The sequence below is a fragment of the Oncorhynchus masou genome, chromosome 10 (genome assembly GCF_036934945.1).
Source record: "Oncorhynchus masou masou isolate Uvic2021 chromosome 10, UVic_Omas_1.1, whole genome shotgun sequence".
NCBI lineage: Eukaryota > Metazoa > Chordata > Actinopteri > Salmoniformes > Salmonidae > Oncorhynchus > Oncorhynchus masou.
In genome coordinates, this window is record NC_088221.1 from 25,270,548 (window position 1) to 25,298,182 (window position 27,635).

At 44.5% G+C, this 27,635-nt stretch overlaps 1 protein-coding gene across 1 annotated transcript; it reads left to right on the plus strand.

The window, feature by feature from the left end:
- The first annotated feature begins 8,839 nt into the window (after positions 1-8,839).
- On the plus strand, positions 8,840-27,515 carry LOC135547405 (insulin receptor substrate 2-like). Its single transcript, XM_064976409.1, is given in 3 exon segments — positions 8,840-11,047; positions 11,050-12,420; positions 24,633-27,515. Coding segments are annotated over 3 exon segments (3,330 nt in total). The 5' UTR covers positions 8,840-9,093; the 3' UTR covers positions 24,638-27,515.
- Positions 27,516-27,635: the final 120 nt, after the last annotated feature.

The following is a 27,635-nucleotide window of genomic DNA, read 5'->3' on the forward strand; positions in this document are numbered from 1 at the left end:
TGTGAAAACATGATTTTGGAACACTTCACATGACATTTCACACGTAAAACCACGTGAAAACATGATTTTGGAACACTTCACGTGACATTTCACATGTGAAAACGTTTTGTGATCATGTGAAACTTCATGTGAAATATCATCACATATGAAGTGTTCTAAAAACACATGGTTTCACATTTCTCCTCTGTATACTGTCTCCATCTCTATTTCTCCCCTATAACCCTCACCATGCCTCTCTCCTTCAACTGTATGCTTTCCGCTTACCAATTCCAAATGACACATCCATCCGACCATCCTTCCATCCGTCCCTCCATCCGTCCCTCCATCGGTCCGTTGTGGTTCTATGAAAAGGCAGGGACACATGAACAAGAGTCGGTCTCTAGCCCTGTGACCGCCACCATCCAAACGTCCATCTTTGTGCTGCTAACCTAATGAACTTTGTACTTTAAGAGGCCATGACCCCATGATCCCAGACCCAATGGTCTTTAACCCTCTGCTGTTGTTGTTTTTAATCAACAAGGCCACCAAGACAAGCCATTCTGTCTTGCAGTGTTGCCGAAATGTGCTGCTATGCATTGCATAAAATACCATTCTGTGTCAAAAACAAAAGAAACAAGGCAACAGAGATTTGATGGATGCAGTCAATTTCAGTTTTGGCTGTGGCTACATTCATATACTTAGAGAATATTTTTTTTGTCAAATTATTTTACTGCTTGACTTGCAAAACCATAGGCATCAAGGAGCACAGTTAGAGGTAGATAGTTACCAATCTATGGAGCTGAGGGCAAAATCTCACAGCAACAATGACGTGTCCTGTTTTTACGACGTTTTTGTTACTGTTAGTGCGTCTGATTTATGACCCCTGGCATATGGATGGGGAGTGGTGGGAAGAGTGTAAATATACATCCTTCATCTGTCCCCTAGAGCTGCCAGCAGACAGATCAAATCCTGGAAATATGTTATCCCTGCTGTCTCTGTTTCCTTGTACACTACTTCTCTGGTTTCTTAACCTCCCTTTCTGTCTCCTTGTCCCCTCTTTCTGTCTCATTGTCTTCTATTTCTTAGAGCACCCCGTCCCCTACTCTGTCCCCTACCTCCCTATGTCAAACTCCAGTATTGCCATGTGGATTCCTACATGCCATTTATTACAATAGGATTTCCCAATTTCAGTCCATCCATATCCCTCACCATTCTATAGCATCTGGAGTTGTAAATAAAGAAGTGGTGTTGTGCTGTATATCACATTTGGCGTGCCATCCCTCATTGACATGACAACCCCATCCTGGGCTAAATAAATGAACCCATAAAGCCTAATGGACTCATACAGACTGGTGCGGATGGGCCGTGTTTAAAGCCTTGTAAATCAGGGTGTGATGGCCGTTTAATGAACTCGTAAATTAATTCACCACGGTGTATAATTTGCATGGGCGATAAATATGTATGTAGTTACCTAAGAGGACGGAGAAGACATTGGAGATGAGCAGATGTGCACACAGCTAAGGACTGACGGAATCCAGGCCAGGCATTTTATAGGCCTTATAGGTCGTTTTTGTTCGAAATATTCTTGTATTTTTGTTCTAAATCGATGGACATGACCCAGTCGTTTGTTCTAAATGTTCTTTTTTTTAGATACATCCATAACAATGACTTAAGGCATAGAACATTTTCTCTCTCGCCAAGCCACTGTTTGGAAGAGATAGCCAACCAAACAGCCAGGGTTGGGGAGTAACAGATTACATGTAATCTGTTACATGTAAGGGATTACAAAAATGTGGTAACTGTAATCCTTTACGTTAACAGCAAAAATATTGCAATCAGATTACAGATACTTTTGAAAAACTAGATGATCACTTCGAGGATTTTTTTAAAATTCAGAAAGGATGTTTGTGAAAAACATTATTTGACACTTCTCTGTTTTCTAAATGACATTCAAATCAGCATTGGAAAAAAGCGCACGTTTAAGTTTGTTCCACCTGAGCGAGTCTGACAACAAGTCAGAGACCACTATGATGACACACCAAATGTGTTTGATGGATCGTGGGAAAAGACCAGGAATAGGCTTTTGTATGCTACAGTCCAAGCCATGTCTTCCAATGGTGTGGCTGCTGTCGGCATCCAAGATTATCCAACTTGAATAAACGCTTGGAGGTAAGGATGACTGCAGTGGTGTAGTCTACGGCGATATGGATATCACTTATTACTGATATCTCCATAGCGCACTGATGTGAATCACACTGCTGCTCTCATATATATCCATTGATTCATGAAGAATATAATTTAGAAATGCCTCATGAGTTTAGTTCAACTGTCACACTCCATGAGAACCCAAAATATAAGCTTGTTTTCCCCAAAATGTTTGTAAACATTGTAAATGTAAACAAACAATGTATAGCCTCGTAACATGGTTAAAACAATAATTGTGATATCATGGATGGTCAGCATCCATAGCTCTGTCTATTAATCTGAGAGTGGTTACATTTCTCCAGGCCCAGCCTTCAGCTTTTTACCAAAACAGAGGTGGGGTGGATTTGCCCTTTAAACAGCTGCATATTATCAAGATATCAGTGTCACCAACATAGAGGTAAACAATAGGCCTATGGCAAATACAGCACATGGCATTCCTTTTTCACACGTAAATAGCACTTTTCAATAGTGCTCAAAGCACGCCATTCCATGTGCGCAGCATTTATTTTTCAACTCAAATCAATGAGCCCAATCAGTCCTTCATGACAACAAAATAAATAATTAATAAATAATAAACAACAGAGTAGGGCTGGCTAGTAAATTCTTAGTTTTGGGGTTATGCTCAGGTAAAACAATTTGGCTAATCTATACTTCCATATTTCCAAATCCTATTCTTGAAGATCAAGGAGTATATTTATTGGAATTCTGAAAGACTTTGGTTTTTAATGTAAAGATATAATTTAATTGTATTATTATATGTAGTAGAAAGCGATTGGTTAGAAGAAGCTTACTTAACCAACCCATAAAGTAAAAATGAACATCCATGTATGGCCAGCTGTGTAAACTTTAACATTAATTTATCCTGCAATAGATGTCATTAAATTTGTGTCTTCTTCTAATGCCTCTTAAGGGGAAAGTAATCTAAAAGTAATTGAATGTAATCAGATTACGTTACGGAGTTTGGGTAATCCAAAAGTTACGTTACTGATTACAATTTAACAGGTAACTGTAACGGTTTACATTTAGAACGTAACCTACCCAACCCTGCACACAACCAACACAATCACTTCAAATAGAAGCTGGAATGACAGCAAACTAGCTGCATTTCGTGTTTTCCTATTGACATTTCTTCATATTTATCCATAAAAATGATGCTGATTCACGATTTCAACTGGCTGAGAAAAGCTGCCAGCCTGTCTGTCTCATCCCGACACCTTCATTATCGTTCATTACACATTTCAATAGTCATCTTCACATCAACATGGACCAAAGACGGATATAAAACCCTCAACCTATTAAAATTGCATTTGACATATCAGCGCTCCCGTGCTTCATAAATGAATAATGTGATCGTAAAGAGCCTTAGAGGTTGTGGGAGGTGGTGAATAGGGCAGAGAGGGGTGCAGCAGGGTCTGCACCCAAATTAAATACAGGCCCATACCCTATCAGGACCTGACGCCCGTCCATTGATTCACTTGAGTAATTCGCTGGCTATAGGGGAGCTGAGGGGAGAGAGCGGGTCAGGCTGATGTCACTCCGTGATTTGATTCCATTTCCAGTGCGGCAACAGTCAAATTAGTGCTATTGGTGGCATAATTGACCCGTGCAGGGCACTGTTTAATTGACCTTGGTGCTGAGGACAGAGTTGACTGGCTGCTGAGCCAGCAGAAAGATTATTAACAGGAATAAAGAGCAGTGAGGGAGGAATATGTTGACTTTCAACATTTTCATCTTTATGCCACTTACATAGACCACTTATGTGGTAGACAGACTGACTGTTAGAACTAGAAGGATCTCTAGTTGAAAATACATTAGAGACAGTGGGTTGGATATCTATGTTTGGCTATCTCTGTCATATCTGTGTCATGGCAGCAAATTTACAAGTGTTAAAATCTCGGTGTTAAGGTAAAAAGTGTAGTGATTGTTATAGCTGATTTTTTTATTTGAGTGGGGTTAACACCAGTGGGATTGAAGTGTTATCTGAATCACAGTAGAATCCACACTGCGTTGCTTTGTGTTGTTACTCAACCGTGTTGAGTTAATTTCCGTTCCTTCTCTCGGTGAAAGGATGTGGGAGGGGCCTCAGGGGCCCTTGAAATTTTCCACATTTTGTTACAGTACAGCCTTATTGTTTTTTAATCCTCAGCAATCTACACACAATAACCCAAAATGACAAATCACAAAAAGGTTTTTAGAAATGTTTACAAATGTATGAAAAAAACCTGAAATACCTTATTTACGTAAGTATTCAAACCCTTTGCTTTAAGACTTGAAATTGAGCTCAGGTGCATCCTGTTTCCATTGATCATCCTTGAGATGTTTCTACAACTTGATTGGAGTCCAGCTGTGGTAAATTCAATTGATTGAACATGATTTGGAAAGGCACACACCTGTCTATATAAGGTCCCACAATTGACAGTGCACGTCAGAGCAAAAACCAAGCCATGAGGTAAAAGGAATTGTCCGTAGAGCTCCGAGACAGGATTGTGTCGAGGCACAGATCTGGGGAAAGGCACCAAAAACATTCTGCAGCATTGAAGGTCCTGAAGAACACAGTGGCCTCCATCATTCTTAAATGAAAGAAGTTTGGAAACACCAAGATTCTTCCTAAAGCTGGCCGCACGGCCAAACTGAGAAATGGTGGGAGAAGGGCCTTGGTCAGGGAGGTGACCAAGAATCCGATGGTCATTCTGATAGAGCTCGAGAGTTCCTCTGTGGAGATGGGCCAAACTTCCAGAAGGACAACCGTCTCTGCAGCACTCAACAAATTAGAAATGTATGGTAGAGTGGCCAGACGGTAGCCACTCCTCAGTAAAAGGCACATGACAGCCCACTTGGAGTTTGCCAAAAGGCACTTAAAGACTCTCAGACCATGAAAAACAAGATTCTCTGGTCTGAGAAAACCAAGATTGAACTCTTTGTCACGTCTGGAGGAAACCTGGCACCATCCTTATGGTGAAGCATGGTGGTGGCAGCATCATGCTGTGAGGATGTTTTTCGGCAGTAGGGACTGGGAGACTAAACAGGATCGAGGAAGAGATGAAAACCTGCTCCAGAGTGCTCAGGACCTCAGACTGGTGTGAAGGCTCACCTTCCAACAGGACAACAACCCTAAACACACAGCCAAACAATGCAGGATTGGCTTCGGGACAAGTCTCTCAATATCCTTTAGTGGTCCACCCAGAGCCTGGACTTGAACCCGATCGAGGATCTCTGGAGAGACCTGAAAACGCTGCCCATTCAACCTGTCAGAGAAAGGATCTGCAGCGAAAAATGGGAGAAACTCCCCAGATACAGGTGTACCAAGCTTGTAGCGTCATACCTCTAATAAAGTGTTCATTTAAATCGGGATTTGCACCACCCATGGTGTAGGTTTTTAACGGGGTCACATAATTGATAAGAACGTGTTATAGGTCCTGAACAGTCATTCTGATTCCAATTTAAAATAACATTTTGAGTGACTAAAATATCACCCATAATATTGTTTTTCAGGATTGAAATGTAAACATTTTTAGAAAATATTTTGTTGTCTTATGGCTAAGTACCAGGAAGTTTGAAAAGACAGGCTGAGTGGGCGGGGAGTTTATATTAATGAGGTCTCCTTGACTGACAGTTCTCTTAAATGTTCTTTTAAATGCCAAGAAGCTTGGATGCAGTGAGCAGTGTTGCAGTAAAATCATCTCAAGCAGATTTGGTGATACACAAAGCAACTCAAACAACATTGAAATTGCATCAATAGCTAGGTTTCCATCCAATTGGTGACAGATTTTCATGCAAATAAATAAAAAATCCCCACAAAGAAAATCTGCACATTTTCCCACCCAATGGTGTTTCCACCAAACGGACTTGTTGCGAATAAAAATCTGTGCTTGATGACATAGTGCACAGAAAATGTACGGTCTCACCTAAGTTTTCATGTACCAAATAAAATATAAAGTTAAATGTATTTCCATTGTATTTTCAACTCTATGGATAGTTTTGTCACAAAAACTGTTGCGTTAAATAGCAAATGTCTCGCCAACAGTTTACAGATACAGTGCAGGTAGACTCTGCAGGTAGGCTAGTCTACATGAAAAGATTATGGATAAAAGCAAGAATGCTTTTATTTGTCAAAAACATTGTCAAGCATCGATCATCATGCCACCAGAATCAGACCATTGTTTTTTTTTTGGGGGGGGGCATCAAGATCACATGCACTTTCACCACCCTGTGAAGTTCATTCTAAGTTATTTGTAGCCTAATAAACTGCATGGTCTCCCTAGTCATAGTGGGATGACTACACAGCATGTCATCATGTGACTCATACTGAAGTTTACATTCAATATTATGGTTATTACATCAATACAGACATTTCCATAACCATTTCTCACATAATTAATGTTACCAACACAAAATGATCCCACCATGTTGAGTGAACAAAATATCTGTCAGCATTTATAAAAATGCTTCAAAACGTTCTGCTTCCACCACAGCTGTTGTGAATTATTTTTTGATACTGTATGACTTTACTTGCATAAAACTGTGGATACAAACGTGGCTATTGTTGTCAACAGCTCCCATTTTACATGTTTCTTGTGATGTGGTTCACATCAGCAATGATGGATGTGTTGATATGACAACTGCATCAGAGTTTTGAATGAGCCTTCTGAATCCAAGTGTTTGACATGGGGGAGGGGACCATTAATTTTTCATACTTTGGTCATCATACTAGTTTCATCCAAATATCATCTAATTTCATGAAAAACATGATTTTGACTGTTCATGATCTTGACGTTTAACACTGCTGTGTTCAAATTCTGATCTTAAATTCGCAGTGCATCTTCTTCGCAAACCACTACATGAAGGCATTTCCATTTAAAACATGACATAAGAATGACTTTAACGTCATTTTTATTAACAGTATTAGTGGCACTAATTAAGGGGAGTTCATTGTGTTAGTAGGTGTCTAAAGCATCCCATCAACCCTCTCTCGATCATCCATTCCTGGAAAAGCTGCGTCACCGGTACAATGTAGTGCCACCGAACAGAACAACACGACCTTACATCACCTGCCTGGCAGACAAATAGGGTGTTTTCATAAAAAACCGCCTCTCCTCTCGACTGGAAAATAATCTGGGATGGTGGCATGGAGAGGATTTGGGGTTGGGCGATAGCTATTTTTGTTGTTTTCATGTTGAGGGGCTCTCTCCCTCCCCTGCCAGTTTGTATCTATGCTTTAGCCCAAAGGCAATAATACAGGCATCATCTCCAGAACATCGAATACACACAGCATCCATATGTTCAATGGTCACAACCACCCCTTTGCTCACACACAGTCTGCAAAGGCAAATATACCCACGCATGCAAATAAGGACACAGTATTCAGAAACGCTAGAGCTACTCGTACTGAACAGTTGGGAGCCAGGGCGCATTAAAAATAGATCAGTGGGCACGCGCGTTACGTAACAAACTACACTGCGCGCTTTGCTCTCGCAGTTTAGTGATTCTCTTCTTGCCTAATGTTGTAAGAGAGGAAAAACGGGAGAAGAACTGCATAACTCCCTTGCCATCATGGCGCAGACATGAATCTAGAGTATGATGATCGGGGACGCAGGGGAATTATCGAGTGTTCCCTGCGTCAGAGGCGCTACCTCGATCTCTCCCGCTCTCCCTCCCAGCCTAGTTGTGTGACAGAGCCGCAGTCTAATCTTGAAGCTTATTTTCTTCTGAAGTTGGAGGGCAGCGGCTGGGGCCTCTCACCCTCCCCTCGCTACGTGCGCCTCAGTCACGTTGTTGTCGCAGTTGAATAATATATTGTAGAATCTACTAGATCACACAGTGTTTTTAGAATTGTGTAATAACTCATGCGTAATCAAATGCCAATAGACATAGTGCTTTATATCACAATTGGGTTGTTATTTAAATGCCACGGGTGAAATTGTTGCACAAGCCTTGTATTAGGATATGTAGGCTAATATAGGCATCATTATTTATTGACACCACATAATTGCATATATTAACATTTATAACATCAAATAAAATAAAATGTTATTGGTCACAAACACATATGTAGAAGATGTTATTGCGAGTGTAGCGAAATACTTCTGCTTAACGTTACATGCCTACATTCCCACGAACTTCGATCAGTTTATACACTCTGAAACTTCTGACAGCTACTGTTCTTATTTCATATCAATAAACTGATAATTGACCGTGTCCTCAATAATTCTTATTGCGCACAAACCTATTACATCAATACATAACCCAAATAGCCAACACGATCTGTGATAGGCCTCTTAATGAATACGTTGATAAATTGCCCTGGGAGAAGAGTATATACGTATGAAGTCATGCATAAATGTATCATAGACAGATGAGCGGGTTGACAGTTCCAACCGTACCCAGGGTGAGTCGGAAGAGGGCAGGAGTGTGTGTGTGTGTGTGTGTGAGAGAGAGAGAGAGAGAGAGAGAGAGAGAGAGAGAGAGAGAGAGAGAGAGAGAGAGAGAGAGAGAGAGAGAGAGAGAGTGGGAGGGCTTTCTCTCCCATCTGACTGAGTCTTTCACTATCATTCAGCCCTGTCCACCAATGAGCCCATGATCTCATCAAATAGGCGGATTTGCAGGTACGCCCCGTCGGCTTGCACCGCCCCAGTGTCAGTGTGTGTATTTGTCCCTGCCCTTCTCTTTTTTTGTAACTGAAGCTTGACGTGTAGAACGTCACACGTTGTTTCTCTCTTCACTTCGGTAACTTAGCGATATGGGTTATTTACTGTTAAACTGTTACATACGCCGGACGCACAACCGGCGCCTGGAGTGAAACAGAGCCTTGGAGAGATACGGACTATAAACTACAGTTGATCTCTCCAGCCTTCGATAAGTGAGGATATAACAACAGGTTAAGGAAAGTGAGTTGTTTAAAAAAACGATAGAATGGCAAATCCACCAAATACTGGAGGACACTTGTTATCCAACGCTAATATTAACAACAACAAAATTAAGAAATGTGGATATCTTAAGAAGCAGAAGCACGGACACAAGCGATTTTTCGTTCTGAAGGAGCCGAGCGAGGGCTTCCCTGCCCGGCTGGAGTACTACGAGAGCGAGAAGAAATGGAAAAACAAGTCGGCGGCAAAGAGAGTTATTCCGCTGGACTGCTGCCTCAATATCAACAAGAGAGCGGACTCCAAACACAAACACCTTATCGCCCTCTATACCAAGGACGAATATTTTGCTGTGGCAGCAGAGAATGAACAGGAGCAGGAGAATTGGTACAGAGTCTTAACTGATTTAATGAGCGAGGGGAAAGTATACTCAGACGGCTCCGCATCCAATTCCGCGTCCTCGCTGGTGGGGTTTGATGAGGGGAACTACGGGATGATTACGCCGGTAACGGCTGTGTATAAGGAGGTATGGCAAGTTAACCTAAAATCCAAAGGGCTGGGACAGAGCCGGAATCTTACCGGGGTGTACAGGCTGTGCTTATCCAGCCGGACTATCAGCTTTGTGAAGCTCAACTCGGATGTTGCGTCCGTCAGTTTACAGCTGATGAACATTAGGAGATGCGGGCACTCGGAGAGCTTTTTCTTCATCGAAGTCGGCCGGTCAGCAGCCACAGGACCCGGCGAGCTGTGGATGCAGGCTGACGACTCCGTTGTGGCGCAAAACATCCACGAGACTATTCTGGAGGCGATGAAAGCCATGAAGGAGCTGTCAGAGTTCCGGCCGCGCAGCAAGAGCCAGTCATCGGGCACTAACCCCATTTCCGTGCCTACCCGGCGGCACCACAACAACCTTCCCCCAAGCCAGACCGGGCTCCAGCGACGGTCGCGCACTGACAGCATGGCCAAAAAGTCCCCCATGAGTAAATTCACCTCCTGTCGGATACGCACTGCCAGTGAGGGAGATGGCACCATGGCGCGCACCTTGCCTGTGAACGGGAGTCCCCTCAGCCCTGATATTCACCGGACCCTATTAGGGAGCTCAAACACCATCACAGCCCAGCACTGCCGGACATTTGAATCCTCTTCCCTCCAGCACAGTAAGTCCATGTCCATGCCTCTGTCCCACTCCCCACCCACAGCCACCCCCAGCCCTGTCAGCCTGTCCTCTTGCTCTGAAAGCAGTGCTCCTCGCCCCTCCAGCTGCAATGCATCTGTCTCTGGCTCACCCAGTGATGGTGGCTTCATCTCCTGTGATGAGTATGGCTCCAGTCCTGCAGCCCTGTACCTCACTCGCAGCAGTAACACTCCAGAGTCCCTAAGGGCAGACACACCCCCCTCCCGGGATAGCAGCGACTTGCATGGCTACATGGTGATGGAGAGGCAGAACCAGAACGGTTTCCGCCGGTTACCTGAGCTGGACAAGGCATACCGGAAACGCACATACTCCCTTACCACCCCGCCCCAGCACAGGGCGCCTCCCCAGGTCTCCTCCACCTCGTTGGATGAGTACACGCTTATGAGGGCCACCTATACCAGTAGCGGCCAATCGGGTCGCAGCTCTCACACCGCCTCCCCGAAAGTTACCTATCCTGAGGACTATGGCGATGTCCAGATAGGCTCCAACAGTCACCTAGGTGACTGTGGCTACATGCCCATGACTCCGGGCATTGCCGCTCAAACAGGGTGGGTCAAAGGTGATGCTTATATGCCCATGAGCCCCATGTGTGTGTCGGCCCCCAAGCAGATCATCAACCCCCGCTCTCACCCTTCTCCAGCTGGGCTCTGCTCCCATACCGACTCCCCTGGAAGCGTGTCTCTGGAGGACAGCGGCTACATGAGAATGTTCTGTGGGGCCAAGATGTCTGTGGACAGCTCTGACGGGAAGCTCACCAACGGGGAGTACCTCAACATGTCCCCTGTGGACCCCGTGGTCTCCCTCACCCCCCAGATTACATCCTCACAGACACTACCCCCCAGCTTCACCCTCACCACAGACAGCCTTACTCCATCAGTTCCCTGCCCCGCTCTCTCAAAGCCCAGCCCCAGAGGAAGGGAGTTACAGACACAGACCAGTACGTGGTGATGAGTCTACAGAAGAAGAGAATAGAGGAAGAGTCCAACTACTGTCCCATCTCACCTGTCTGCTCCGCGACACCCCCCACCTCCACTCTCTCCTCAGCCCCCTCACCCCTCAGAGCCGGCACGGTCACTCAGGAGGGGGGTCTGGTCCACAAGATGAGGGTGAGCCGGCCTACCCGGCTGGCCCTGGACTCTCTAAGGATGCTGCCCTGTATGATCGAACACCCCCTCCCCTCTGAGCCCAGGAGTCCCGGGGAGTACATCAACATCGACTTTGGCAACACTACACGCTACCCGCCCATCTCCGCCATGACTGAGCGCTCTCGTTCATCACTGGGCTCGGTGGACGGGCTGATGAGGAGTTCCCCGCCACTCTCCGATTACGTCAACATTGACGTCAGATCGCACTCTCCCAAACATGGCGATTCCCCTTCTTCAATAGGGTGCCTGGAGCTGAGTCCTGCACTTCCCTTGTGTCCCAGCCAGCCTCCCAGAGAAGAGCAGAGGGAGAGTGAGGAACAGGAGAAGATAATCGTTGTGGAATATCCTCTCCAAAAGCTTGCAAGCCCTGTATACCTGGTTGGTGATGTAAAAGACGACTACACTGAGATGACCTTCAGTCCAACCAACCCCCCTCCCTCTGCCCCTCTCCCTGCCACCCTGTGCCCCTCCGATGCCACCACCCCCCTGCCCACGAGCCCGTCTGCCTGTGTCCAGAGACTCACCCTGAGGGGAGAGGGTACAGTGGGGTCCCCCCCGGTTCCTGTCGAGACCTTCTTTCTTGGGTGTCCGTCCCTCTCCATCAACCCAGACAGGGGGGCAAAGGTGATCCGGGCCGACCCCCAGGGGCGCAGGCGCCACAGCTCAGAGACCTTCTCCTCCACCACCATGGTAACGCCAGTGTGCCCGTCGTTCGCCCCCGATGCCAACAAGCGGCACAGCTCGGCATCGGTGGAGAACGTGTCGAGGCCGGTCCGGAGCTCGGAGTGTTCAGATGAAGAGTACGGGAACAGCAACAGCCCCATGTGCCGGGAGACGTCGGCGGGCTACCAGAATGGACTTAACTACATTGCCTTAAACCTGATGGAAGGGAGCCTGGGGGGTTGCAGCACTCTGGGGGGCAGTGAGGGACTGCTGAGGTTCAAGGCAGCGTGTGGATGCAAGGGGGGCATGAACGGTTTTAACACCAGCCCCTATGCCACCATGGGCTTCAAGGAAACTGCAACAGCAGTGAAAGGTGAGCCAGCACCGACTCTGTGTGGCGTGTGTGTTTGCATGCTTATCATGAGCCCATTCATTCATCCAGGTGTTCATTCAAACAGTCAGTGTGTGTCAGTGCTTGAGTAAAGATATCGCTTTAGTGATAGCAACCCATTTATTTGGCATATCTACCCGTTGCTAAGCAGCAGTGCACTCCAAGTTTGTCGTGTCCTAAGGAGACGTTGTGTGTTCCCTGTGTCAAACTGAAGCCAACATTCTAATAATGCCAGAGAATTTAGACTGCCTATGTGGCACGGACAGCAGCTGCCTATGTGCGCGCGTGATTATCATTATGCGATAGCTCGGCACGCAGACCACGGGTTTCTATCCCTCATAGTCTGAACTCAACCAACCCACTGTAGCCAGCCAACTCACTACACTGTGGCTTACTGTACACACTAATGTATCGACAGGCAGTGAAATTGAGCTCTGCTGCCCGGCTCTAGGGCTAGCAGCTCCCTGTCACTTTACCCAAGTGGAAAAAACAAACAGACTTGCGCAGTGGTTACAAAGGCGCTGTTTATCTAAGCTGTATACTTGGTATTTGATATACCGTTGACGCATCCTATATTTAATGTAATTTTGTTTTTTACACGCCCTTTGTAATTAGGTGGCGAGACGGCATGATTGTTTTGAGCAACCTAGTCATGAGAGAGAGAGAAACAATATATATGTTTACGGAAGCAATGCAGTCTTATAATGATTAAGCGCGCCCATATTAGCCTACTTTTTATGTGACAGTTTTATGTGCTGTATATTCAAGGAAAATATGAATATGGAAAAACAACCATGTTTTTCAAGCTGTTTAGTGTTCATATGTTTGTTATTGCAAGTCCGTTTAAACAAATGCATTGGTGCTTATAGTGTGACGACTAATTCGACCAGGGATATCAAGCAAATTTAGCCCCTGGGCCACATTCGGTCTTCAACGAGGTCTGGAGGGCTGCACTAAAAATGTGTTATATTTCATTGCCCTCAAAAATAACAAACATTTGTCTTATAACCATCATTTTTGGAATTTCCGATGCTCCCTGACTGTCGAGTGACTATTGGCGAGCTGGACAGTCAAGAAACTGGATGAATGCAGGTCCATTGAATGCACAGTGATTATTAGTGAGCTGGACAGTCAAGAAACTGTATAATTTCTACACAGTTTCGATTTGGTTTTAGTCAACTTAAAGTATATTGAGCTTGTCCCCCCCCCCCCCCCCCCACAATGTTGTTTTCATTATTATACATTTTTGTTCGATGTAGATGTTTACTCAAACCACCCGCGGGCCAGACTGGCCCCCCTCGCGGGCTGGATCCCGACGTATGCTTGACATTTCTGAACTAGACCATAGACTTGAGATATTATTTCCTTCTCTAAACGTGATTTATCAAACATGTGGATGGTGGATGCGATGAAACAGGACAGGGCAAGTTGAAGCACCATGATAAATGTACAGTAAATGTTCCAGCCCTGGCAAGCAGTATAATAAGTGGTTGTAAACTGTGGTATTTGGATTGGATTAGGAGTAGCCCGTCACACCCATACAGTACATCAGTTAGCCCAAGACTGTGGGAAATATGCATGGTGTTGTGAAGTAAGTAATTGAAGTCGTTTCTATTCTGGATCAATGTGTGCCCTCGAGTCCCACCCAGCAGCATTCCCTGTTACGTAGTTATTATCTTTGTACTAGACTACGCTAGTACAAATGTACGAGAAAACATCCCAAGGGGTTCAATGATGCAGAAGATTTTTCCTCCGCATGCTAGAACAATCCGTTAGGAATAGCCAACCCACTGGTCACACACTGGTTGAATCAACGTTGTTCCACGTCACTGAATTGTTATCTGTGTCCAGTGGGTATGGACCAGGGTTTTTCTTATTTCTATAACACAGTTAGGCCATATGTGCTCTGAGAGTTTAGGATACAGCAAATATAGTGGAAAGGAAACTCATTTCTGTTCAAAATGACAAATCACACTTCAACCCCAAGAATGTAATGTGTAAATATTGATGTGTCCCCGTATGAGATAGAGAGTTGGGGACACCAAAACATGACCTTTCACCTCGTTCTGGTAAATCTATGCATGCATATGTCTACTGCAGCATCAGTATCTTGTTGTACAAAATCAAATAACAATTTATATACCTTTTAAGCGCTATGTCATAAGTTACCATAGATCTGTACCCATTGTATAATAGGTTTGCACATTGATGGTGAAATATGAATGACTTGTAGGCCTATAGGTAGTGGTTACACAATGTTGTTGTTGTTGAAGCTCCCCACTGACATAGTGATCTGCAATGCACTGGTGAAGGGAGCTCTCTCTCTCTCCTCCTCCTCTTTCACTCTTCCTCCTTTTCTCTCTCCTCTGTCTCCCTCTCTGGCTGTATACTGTAGGGCTGGGTGCAGTCTGTGCACTGGGTCCCCCAGAAAAACAAGTGAGTCAGTTGTTTATCAGTTATCAGGTACTGGGCTTCAGGGCAGGAATGCAGGCATTGTGCAAAGGTTGCTGGGAGAGGTGAATGCTCACTTGTTTTTCTAACCTACTGGAGATGCTTTTCTTTTTTTTACTGTGAGGAACTTTACAAAACAGACCATAGTGTACACACACACACACACACACACACACACACACACACACACACACACACACACACACACACACACACACACACACACACACACACACACACACACACACACACACACACACACACACACACACACACACACACACACAGAGAGAGACACAGAGACACACACACTGAACTTGCTCTCGAGAGGACTAAAAGTCTTCACACTTATTGGCCAAACATACTAAATCAAGGGTGTGTGTGTAGTTGTATTATGCCAGTGTATTTAAAAAAAATATGTTCAATAAGGTATTTCTGTTGGGTTGTCTCTGAATGTGCATTTGAGCATGAGTATGTCTGCTGAGTTGTTTTCTAGGTAGGGCAGGCATTTCCGCACTAATGTGTTTTTTCTACTAAATAAGTTGAGCAGGAAGAAAGACATGGCCCTAGGCTATGGAAGGAGAGGAGATGGGAGGAGGAGTAATGGAGTGACGTTAGTTTGTTTTTCAAAATCATGATAAAACAGACCACAGGGAGCCAGTAGGTAGAGGGAGGGAGAGGCTAAAGAACGAAGGAGGGGGAGAAAGATAGAAAGAAAGGGTGTTGATCCGGTAAAAGTTGGCCGTGGCTGGCTTGCCTGGTTATTTACGGGATTCCTGAAAAACAAAAGATCAGCCGGAGAAAGAACAGTTAGCTGTGTTTCCGGAATGGCCCAATACTCTGCCCTGATCAGGAATGCTGTCAGGACAGCCAGCTACTCACTAACACTCTAATCATAAACACCCACCCCACAGGGAGGCTTAGACTTCAGCCACAGGTCTCACTGTGTATGTGTGTGTTTACTAAGAAATGACCGGCTTTTCCACATTCTCCCCTCACCATCACAAGGCGAGACAGTCTACATTCCACATGCTCACATTCATTTTCGAGTGGCTAGATTTGAAATGCAAATCATCTGAGGCTGAAATGACCTTTTTTATTGTGTGTGTGTGCCTGCTGCACTTTGGACAAAAACATTATATTAGAGATAAAGCCTTCAAAGCTCTTTACCTACACACCAAGGATATGGGCCTGACATCCTGTTCTAAACGTGTGTGTGCACGCGTGTGTTAGTGTGACAGCTGCTGTGTGTATCTGGCCTTGTGTTTTTGTGAATGAGGGATCAGGGTTTGAGATGTATTAGTTTATTGGCTCATTGAGCTGATGGTCGGTCGATAGCGTTTTTGCCAGTGTTGTTGTTTTGGTTTGTGAAAATGCATACACTCACTGACAGAGGACGGGGTGAGGGGTCACTGAGTGGGTTGGAGGCTGTTTAAATTTCAACACGGCCCACCCCCACCCCTCGCTATGCCCCCATCAGAAGTGTGACCTTTGAACTGCCCTTGGGTGTGCAAAGGCTGTTGGGATTAGCATTTTGCCTGAGAAACACCAGATATCAGCAAACAGAAGAAACATGCACACTATTCAGTATTTAGCTATTTATCTCCCCTACTGTCTCGTTCTCTCTGTCTGACTTTCTCTCTAATCTTTATCTCTCTGTCTATCTTCTACCTCTCTTTTGTCACCTGACATTCTCTGTTTTTCTCTGAAGCTCTTTATCATCCCTCTCTCCTGCCTCTCTCCATTCCTATTGTCTTCCCCTTGTTTACCAGAGCTCTCTCTCTCTCTCTTGTCTGGCCGGGGTTAGTCAGGTGTTTGGTACAGACAGAGAGAGACGGGGGAGTTGACTGACTCACTCTCTTCATGTTTTTATTTAGGAGCCCTGACCAAACCCTCTTACCCCTTTTCCTTCCCTCTCTACCTCAGTGTGTGTTTGTGAGTATGCCCGTGTGTGTTAGCAGATGGTGATGGCCGGGGTCTTGCACCTGCGCCTCCAAGCACTGGTTATCTGGCCCTTCAGAGGGAGTGACAATACGCTAATGACCAGCACCATCTGCCACAACAACAGAGAGAGAGAGAGAGGAGGAGAGACGGACAGAGAGAGAGAGAGATGGTGGCGAGAGAGGGGGTTGGGATGGGGGGGTGGGGCAAAAAGCCAAATATCACTCTATCCCGTATCCTACTCTCTCTCTCTCCCTCTTTCACTCACTCACTCCCTCTCTCTCTTTCTTTATCTCCCTCACTTTTTCTAGCATTAGTTTCTCTTTTCGGTAAATCATGTGATCTGGCCTCCCAGTCAGTTGGTCTCTGCCCTCCTCTCTCTCTCCTTCCAGAGAGCCTTCTGTCTATAGTGCCTAGTTCCAGCTGAGTGCCACTGATTGGCTTTAAGGACAGACCACAGAGGTTTGTTTAATGACTAATTAAACAAGTAGCTCATCAGATAGTTAATCAGCCCCATTACAGGAATTCCTTGAATTGCCTTCTGTTTTATGGACTTTGAATAGAATAATGGCTTTCATTAATTTGAACTAAATTAGTTAACTAAATTAACTTTACTGAGGTGGTGTGATTTTAGAGGATAGCATAGCAGTGCTGAAAAGTCTGATTGAATTGTCAGCTGCTGTGTGTGGTTAATTATAGAGCAGTCCTATAATAAACCTAGATGTAACGGCATATTTAAAAATATATATATTTTGTCCTCACCTGTCCTCCCTCCCTCCCCCCTGTCTCTCTCTTTCACCCGTCTTTCACCCCTCCCTCCCTCCCTCCCTCCTCCCTCCCTCCCTCCCTCCCTCCCTCCCTCCCTCCCTCCCTCCCTCCCTCCCTCCCTCCCTCCCTCCCTCCCTCCCTCCCTCCCTCCCTCCCTCCCCCTCCCTCCCTCCCTCCCTCCCTCCCCTGTCTCTCTCTTTCACCCATCTTTCACCTCACCCTCCCTTCCTCCCTCCCTCCCTGTCCGTTACAGTACCTTTGAGTAAACTAGGGCGGGATGTTCCATGGGTAGATAAAAACTCTGTCAATGTTCCCTCCATTTAGCTGGGAGTTAAGGAGGATTACATTCTGTTCAGGATTAGACATTGTTGAGCAGCTTGTTTTGAGTTAGGGGAACGGAGAGCACACACACTGAGGTGTTTTTCCCAAACAGTGAGGTGAGTTGAAGTTAGGATCAATTAAGCCTCATTGTGCTCATGTCCTGACTTCTCAGATACAGGCTTCAGTCCCTCAGCCAACTACTACAGTTACATCATAACACAGCTCTCATGTCCTCTCCTCTCCGCAGAACAATGCGTATGTTTATGTTTGCCAGTCAGTCAGATGTCAACTGCATGTGTGTGGGTGCGAGTAGTGCTCTGAGACATGGTCGTACAAATGGCTAGATTAGTGTGTTGTTGGATTACCTTGGCCATTTGTGATGAAGTTTAATCTGTGTCCCAGAACACGTGCGTGTGTGAACGGGTGGGGGGGCCTTCTCCTTGGCACGAGGTAAAATTTCAATTGAAAAAGAAATATAAACACGTGCGATTTGTAATAATAGAATAGAAATGGGTGCTGGGCTCTCTTTGAGGGCTTGTGCCGTGACTGAATATCATTGCCCAGCATGTGACATGATTTTAAATGAACGCTTTTCTCCCCGTGCACAGAGAAGCACTTGGCGGTTGGACAGATGTGTGTGTGACTAATGTAATATGCTATTGCGATAATGACTTTATACAATCAGAGGAAATGTAATGGCTGTAATGGTAGTGATGGTTATTGTCTGATCTCGTTGAGTAATTTAGGCCTATTTGGACGATGCCAAGCGGTTTTTACGTGATCTCCTCACCCATTCCTTATCCTTCTTTCTTTAGTTCACTCTTTTTCCCTCCCTCATCCTCTCTCAAAAATTGAAATGTTCACATTTCACATGATTTTTTAACACAACCCTGTGCCGAAACCAAAAATCTACCTCCCCTCCCTACATACACCACTACCCCCCCACATACACAGACACCACTACCCCCCTACATACACCACTACCCCCTCCCTACATACACCACTACCCCCTCCCCTCCCTACATACACCACTACCCACCTACATACACATACACCACTACCCCCCTACATACACATACACCACTACCCCCTCCCCTCCCTACACACACCACTACCTCCCTCTCCTCCCTACATACACCACTTGTTGTGTGATTAGCTGTCTTTGTGTGTGTGTTATGAATGTATAATGTGTTTGTTATGAATGTGTTAAACGTGTGTGTCCTTCCTGGAAGCTTGTGGATGTGTCTGTGTGTGGGTGGCCTAGATAGGAGGAGGAGCTGGCCATGTTAGCAATGTAAACAACGTGGATGTTGTTGTTGTTTGTTTGGTGTTTGGTTGTTGTTTGTTTGTCCTGTGGGCTCTTGACTTGCTGAGAAGAGAGAGAAGGAGAGCGGAGAAGGGAGAGCGATGGCTGATGATATTACATCTCCCCATGTCCCCCCCTCCCTCTTCAGAAGTGGCAGAATGGCTACATTGGGGTAAGTCCTGTTAGGAGAGCTACAGGCCTGTTATGTCTGAGCTATGCTACTGCTAGTAGAAGCATATACATCAACTACTGCAAGGAGAACCATATAAATCAACTACTGCTAGGAGAACCATATAAATCAACTACTGCTAGGAGAACCATATAAATCAACTACTGCTAGGAGAACCATATAAATCAACTATTGCTAGGAGAACCATATAAATCAACTACTGCGAGGAGAACCATATACATCAACTAGTAAGCACATAAGCACATGTTTACTGTACTTTAAACTACTGTACTAGCAGTACAGTACTGTGTGTGTGGTAGAGTGTTCCTGGCCTGAGTGATGCAGGTCTAAATATAGCCAGTGAGACATACATAACTCATGTAGAGAGCAGTGTGTACGTGTGGGACGGGGTAGGGGTACCTTCCAGGGATGGGTAGCAGGGTCTGTGTGGCATGGCTGCAAGGGGGAGGGTTACAGAGTAACGGGTTCATTTATCCCTCCCTCTCCCCCTCGCTCTCTATCTCTCTCCCTCTGTGATCAGCGTGTGTAAGATTAGCTATGTTAGGAGAGGTTGTCTTTCTCAGCTGACACATTGCACTCAGCAGGGCTGGTTGAGTCTCTACTGATAAAAGGAGATTGTGATAGCTGGGCAGGAGTGTGTGATTGGTAACCAGAGATGTGTGTTTAGAGACCTGGCCTGTGTGTCTTGAGATGATTCAACTCTGATTCCCGGCAACCTTCCCTCATCCCCACTCCCTCATACCCCTGTGTCTGCAACCAACAGGTCTGAACCGCCCTGCTGGCACACACGCATGGCCTCACCACATTCTCATGTCTGTGTGTCAGGTTGATTGTGTTACTCTGGTTTTCAGACCCTTTCCTCCTTTCCCTGACCCCTCAGGGAAAGTGACTGGGCCTTGGTGTAATTGGCCCTGTGAAATTCAAACTACTACTGTGAACTTTGCCCCCCTCTTCCCGTCCCACACATACAACACAATTGACCACTCAGAGTGGTGTGTGTGGGACAGGGAGAGTGAGGGTGAGAGAAATTCACAGCAGTTGTTTTAATTTCTAGTTTGAACACAGAAGTGAGAAGGCATTTTATCAGCTGTGTTGTTATGGGTACCCACATGAAAAATGATTACAGTTTACTATAGAATTCTACAGTACTTATTGTAGAGTTATATTGTAAACTGTAGTATATTGTAGAATACTCTACTTCACACTGTAGTATCCCTCGATCATGTGTAGTAGTTACGATATAATGTTGTAGAATACTATAGAATACTGTATTATCCGAGAAAAAAACTGTAGTAAATATTACAGTAATATCTGCAAACACACTACAGTCCACAAAAACATTACACTTTTTTAACTATAGTAAATACAGTATTTAATTTGCATATATCCTGCCCATTACCCTCCCAAATATCGCAATTTGTGCCACCAATAATTGTGAAACCCACATGCCAAGAATAGACCATATATTTTGTTCCCTACATGATATAGAAAACAGAAGAAGTTTTGAAATCAACACATTGACTGTAGTACTCACGCTTCAAAAACTCTTGACCATTGTTACTCTCCCTTCCGGGATGGCTATAGGGCCCTACCCTGCCCTCCCTTTGGCCAATCAGATCACGACTCCATTCTGCTCCTCCCTTAAGTCAGAAACTCAAACAGGAAGTACCCCTGCTAAGGTCTATTCAATGCTGGTCTGACCAATCAGAATACATGCTTCAAGATTGTTTTGCCGACGTGAGTAAGACATTTAAGCATGTTAACCCTTGCAAGTCTGCCGGCCCAGATGGCATCCGTAGCCGCGTCCTCAGAACATGTGCAGACCAGCTGGCTGGAGAGTTTATGGACATATTCAATGTCTCGCTATGCCATTCTGCTGTCCCCACTTGTTTCAAGATGTCCACCATTGTTCCTGTACTCAAGAAAGCAAATGTAACTGAACTAACTGATCATCACCCTGTAGCACTCACTTATATCATCTTGAAGTGCATTGAGAGGCTAGTTAAGGATCATATAACGTCCACCTTACCTGACACCCTAGACCCACTTCAATTTGCATACCGCCCCAATAGATCCACAGACAATGCAATCACCATCGCACTGCGCACTGCCCTATCCCATCTGGACAAGAAGAATACCTAAGTAAGAATGCTGTTCTTTGACTATAGCTCAGCCTTCAACACTATAGTACCCACCAAGCTCCTCATTAATAAGCTTGGGGTTCCTGGGTCTGAACCCCGTGTTGTGCAACTGGGTCCTGGACTTCCTGGCGGGCCGCCCTTGGGTGGTGAAGGCATGAAACAACACCTCCACTACGCTGATCCTCAACACAGGGGCCCCACAAGGGTGCGTGCTTAGACCCCTCCTGTACTCCCTGTTCACCCATGACTGCGTGGCCACACACATGCCTCCAACTCAATCATAAAGTTTCGCAAACAACACAACAGTAGGCGGCGAAGGAGGAGGTGAAGGCCCTGGTGGAGTGGTGCCAGGAGTAATAATCTCTCCCTCAACGTCAACAGAACGAAGGAGCTGATCATGGACTTCAGGAGACAGCAGAGGGAGCACGCCCCTATCCACATTGACGGGACCGCAGTGGAGAAGGTGAAAAGCTTCAAGTTCCTCAGTGTACACATCACTGACAATCTGAAATGGTGCACCCACACATAAAGTGTGGTAAAGAAGATGCATAGCGCCTCTTAATCCTCAGGAGGCTGAAGAAATGTGGCTTGGCCCCTAAGACCCTCACAACACCGGGGGAACACTACAGCACCCAATGTCACAGGAAGGCCAAAAAGATAATCAAGGACATAAACAACCCAAGCCACGGGTTGTTCATCCCGCTATCATCCAGAAGGCGAGGTCAGAATAGGTGCATCAAAGCTGGGACCGAGAGACTGAAAAACTGCTTCTATCTCAAGGCCATCCCTGTTAAATAGCCATCACTAGCCAGCTACCGCAAGGTACCCAACCTTGCACCTTAGAGGCTGCTGCCCTATGTACATAAACATGGAATCACTGGTCACTTTAATAATGGAACACTAGTCACTTTGATAATGTTTAAATACTGCTTTACTCATATGTATTCTACTGTATTTTAGTCAATGCAATTCCGACATTGCTTGTCCTAATGTTTATATATTTCTTAATTCCCTTCTCTTTACTTTTAGATTAGTGTGTATTGTTGTGAATTGTTAGGTACTACTGCACTGTTGGAGCTAGGAACACAAGCATTTCGCTACACATCTGCTAAATATCGGTACGTGACCAATACAATTTGAATTGATTCATCCTATAGTTGAACTATAAATTATACAGTATACTACTGTGAATACAGTAAAGGCCCTCAAAACACTACAGTTAATACTATAGTATTTATACCATAGTATATTGTATAGTATTTTTTCATGTGGGTAGTGTGTGTTATTAGGTGTAGTGTTATGGCTAGGTTTTGTATTTAGACCCCTCCATCAATCTACACACAATACTCCATCATGACAAAGCAAAAAGAGGTTTGTGTCTACAAACTCTATATATGGTTTTAGTCATTTAAGTTTACACTGAAAACGATTTACCGAAAATAATAATAAAACATATATACTGTATTTTGGTAAGGTTGGACAGCTATGAGGTTTGGTTCCCAGTACCAGGCTAGTTCCTGCTTCCTGGTTTACTGTCTCAGACAGAGCACAGCACATGGTGAGACAGGATGTCTGTGGAAGTGGGTCAGCCCCTCTAATGTGCTTAGCAGGTTAATGGAGACGCTAATCAGCCTCGTGTGTGTGTGTGTGTGTGTGTGTGTGTGTGTGTGTGTGTGTGTGTGTGTGTGTGTGTGTGTGTGTGTGTGTGTGTGTGAATCACTCCTCTATATACTATAGTATACGATGTACTGCTCCTCCTCTGTGACTGAAGTTTTGGGTATAAGCAGTGCACTTGTATTTACCAGATTCCTCTCTTTCTCCTAGTCGGTGGGTATAGAGGATCAGTAGACTGGAAAAGTACCAGTATTTTAGTGTTTTGGGCTGACCTTTTGGTTTCAAGTTCTGGTGTTATGCCGTGTGTGTGTGTGTGTGTGTTGTAACACTGGGGGTTCTGAATTGGGGGTTTGTTTAAGAGAGTGGCGATCACATCGAGCTCTGTGAAAACACCTCTTGTTCTCTGCTTGAAAAGGGAGGAGTGAGTGAGTGAGTGAGGCATTGCTATGTGCTGTTAGCTGAGACTTCCGCTGCCATGTGAGCACTGCATGCAAATCACACCGCACAAACAAGTACACAGGAGCAAGGGTGAGAGAGAGAGAGAGAGAGAGCTTACACAAGGCCAGAAAAACACTGTGTATACGTACATGTTTGTCAGTGGGTGTTTGTTTTAATCACATTTCCTATTGCTGCAGGATTATTTTCCTCCTGTAATCACTGGCTCAAATTCAAGATCCTACATCTGTATGTGCTTCTGTGAGTTCTGTATTCTTAGCTCTGGGTTGGTTCTTATATCCTTGTGGGGACCTAAAATAACCAAAAGTCCCCGCAAGGATAGTAAAACAAGGAAAATTCACCCTCGTGGGGACATTTCCCACGTCCCCATGAGGACAAAGGTTATTTTACACTAAGGGGTTAGGTTTACGGTTACAATTAGAGTTGTGGTTAGAATTAGGGTTTGGGTGAGGGGTTAGAAGTTAGGGTTAGAAATGTATTTTAGGTTCCCATGAAGATAGAAGAACATAATGTGTATGTGCGAGTGATTTATGAGGTTGGAATGGGAGCCACAGGAGAGAAAGGTCAAACGGTGTATCCCCACTCTGTTACCAAGTATGGAATAAGTCTTCTTCAGCAAGGGGGAATTGTGTGTGTGTGTGTGTGTGTGTGTGTGTGTGTGTGTGTGTGTGTGTGTGTGTGTGTGTGCGTGCATGTATTTGTCAGCTGGGAGCAGGTGCTTTTGCGGCAGGGGGAAAACCGTGGCATTTAGCACTATGCAGCTGACGGAGTACAGTCTCCAATGACGACAAACACAGACCCATACAAGCACTAACTGACACACACACAAAACAACAACACACTCATGCACACACACATCATTTTCAAAGGAAAAGATAGCGAGAGCGTAGTGGGACAGAAAATGTATTGCATTCCTATACCTGTATGTGTAATTTGCTAGTAGATACATACGGCAACCTATTTAACCAAATCCCTCCCCTCTCTGTTTCTCTTTCTCTCCAATCAGACTGAACACTGATGGCACCGCCCCCTCTTACACCCCCTGCTCCTCGCTCCCTCTCTCTTGTTCGCCTGGCTGTGAATGAGGGATAAAGCTGCAGCCTAGTGACGAAGTCGCCATGCAGACAGCTGGACCATGTGCTGCAGTAGACAACCTTTAACCTCCACCATCCCCTCCCCAGGGGTCAACGGGACCACCATCGTCATGGCAATGTGGACACCCCCCCTTCCAAGCTTCCTATCCTCCCACATTCGGCACCCAAATATTAAGGGTCCGTCGCTGCTGCTCTCTGAACAACTACAAATTAAAGGACTGTACTCATTGATGATTATCTATGTACATACAAAGTTACTTCTGCAAAATAATTATTATAAATATTATTATTATTCCACTGGTTTTCGTTTGGCTTTGGCTGACAGGGCCAGTTACCCTCACTTTAATAACCTGTGAACCAAACCTGGAGATATTCCACACACTCCCACTCACACATGTTATATATACGTACACATCACATATTTATTTATTTATATGTGTGCACTTTGTTGTGTATATGTGTTTGTGTGGATGTGTACACTAAATTTGTACGAAAGAGAGTTGGCATTTTACGAACATATTCAGTATATAACAATGTACTAAGTTAACAGTTGCTTAAAAGCCTACCTCAGAGCAAACCAGGTTAGTACTTATTTACACACCAGAAGTGTACAAAACATTAGGAACACCTGCTCTTTCCATGACATAAACTGACCAGTTGAATCCAGGTGAAAGCTATGATCCCTTATTGATGTCACTTGTTAAGCCACTTCAATTGAGACATGGATTGTGTATGTGTGCCATTGAGGGTGAATGGGCTAAACAAAATATTTAAGTGCCTTTGAATGGGGTATTGTGGTAGGTGCCAGGCGCACTGGTTTGAGTGTGTCAAGAACTGCAACGCTGCTGGGTTTTTCACGCTCAACAGTTTCCCGTGTGTATCAAGAATGGTCCACCACCCAAAGGACATCCAGCCAACTTGACCCAACTGTTGGACGCATTGGAGTCAACATGGGCTTGCATCCCTGTGAAATGCTTTTGACACCTTGTAGAGTCCATGCCCCGACGATTTGAGGCTGTTCTGATGGCAAAGGGGGGTGCAACTCAATATTAGGGAGGTGTTCGTAATGTTTCCTACACTCAGTGCATACAGAGATATATTTATTTATTTTCAGAGGTGAATGATTTTATGAACACCAATCCAAAGCCTTACTTATCTACTGTCCACTGTTACTGACAGACATTTAGTTTGGACCTATAAACACGCAGAAAATCGAAGACTTAAACCGATTGCCATGGAGATGGAATTTTTGTCTGAGCAGCCGGAGAGGAAAAAATCTTTCCTCTTTCCCTCTGCTGTCATAGATTCCTGAGATTATTACAGTTTGTTCACATATAGGTACTATATATTAATGTCATAGTAATATATGTATCATTGCATACAAAGGTTAGGAGAAGAATCTCTTAGGCATTATTCCACACACACAATGCAAATACAGAGAAGAGAAGGAGGTAGGACATGCACACCATCGTCACACACACATCCCAGTTTAACCTGGGCTTCTGAGGGTCTTTAGTGACTAAAACACCATTATAGAGACAAAGTGGAAGGTACCTTTATATACTTTAACCTTTTACCTTGTTTACTCACAACAACCCACCTGTGACCTGTTTTCTCACATGATGCCTCAGCACTGAGCCTCTGGTAAGCTGTGATAGGCTATTTGGCACATAGGTGAGCTGTCATTGGGCGGGTGGGCAGACACATACACACACCTGGCTGTTCAGGGAGGTTTTGACATGATTGAAGCAATCGCTGCTGCTTTGGGATCTGACACTGAGTGAGGAGACACCAGAGCTGACGCTGCACGGTCTTGCACTTACAAACTCCCTAGATTGTAAACACAAGACACTTTTGAATGTAATATATTCCATGTTCTCCTCTTGGGGAATGTAACCACCGTGACAGCAAGGAGAAATACCACACCAATACTAATAAAAACAACTACTACAACAACTTCATGCAGAATGAGACAACAACAAGAACAGATTCGAAAAGCAGTGTCACTTACTTTGAGTTTGTTGGTACTCAACGTTTGCCTATATACTGTAAATAATGTACAAATACAGAGAATTACAAGTGAGTGCAAGCTGAACCTTTAGCTTTGGAGATATTTTAAGTTAAATGTGATAACTTATGTTGTACTGTATATATGTGTTTGGAGTGAATTCTTGGAAATGAAAGCACTAACTATTGTTATATACGCCAAGCAACAAAGTTTGGACTTGATTTTTTGAAACTATTATTACAGGATGGTCTTGTGAAATGAATGCCACGACAAGGACATTTTCTAATGCTGTAATGCCAAGATAGATTTTAAGAGAAATTATTAATTAAAAGTTAATTCTTGCTACTTAGGTACAATTCACGAATGGCATATGCAATATTTACATTTCTTTACAGAGAGGTACCACATTTATAAATACTATGTTAATAATCTTTGTTAAACCTCAAAACATATAATTGTTTGGCCTCTTTGTAAAAAAATTCTGCCAATTTCTATTGGAATGTTTTTTGTTTGTTTTAGCTTTTGGAGCCTATTGGTGATTTGAGCAGTGTGTGTTTTGCATTTGGATATAACGTTCCCGTTGGGTTTTAATTTAGCATCTAAAGGATAAGATAACATGACAAACTAGCTTAACTTGCTGTGTCTTCCATTGTAAATACTTAATATCTTGTGGCTTATTGTGGTTCGACTAAGAGATGATCATTTAAACCTAGTGTAGTTACCATGGCTTTGGACTGTATTGATTCTTTATAGACACATGCAATAAAGAATAACACTATTTAAGAAAGCTAATGTCTCTGTCTTCTCTCTCTTTCCTCTCCTCTATATTTCTACACAAACGACTGTGGAGTTTTTTTTCTCTCTCATCTGAATGGCAGAATGAAGGAGCATCACTAGTCTTCTCAGA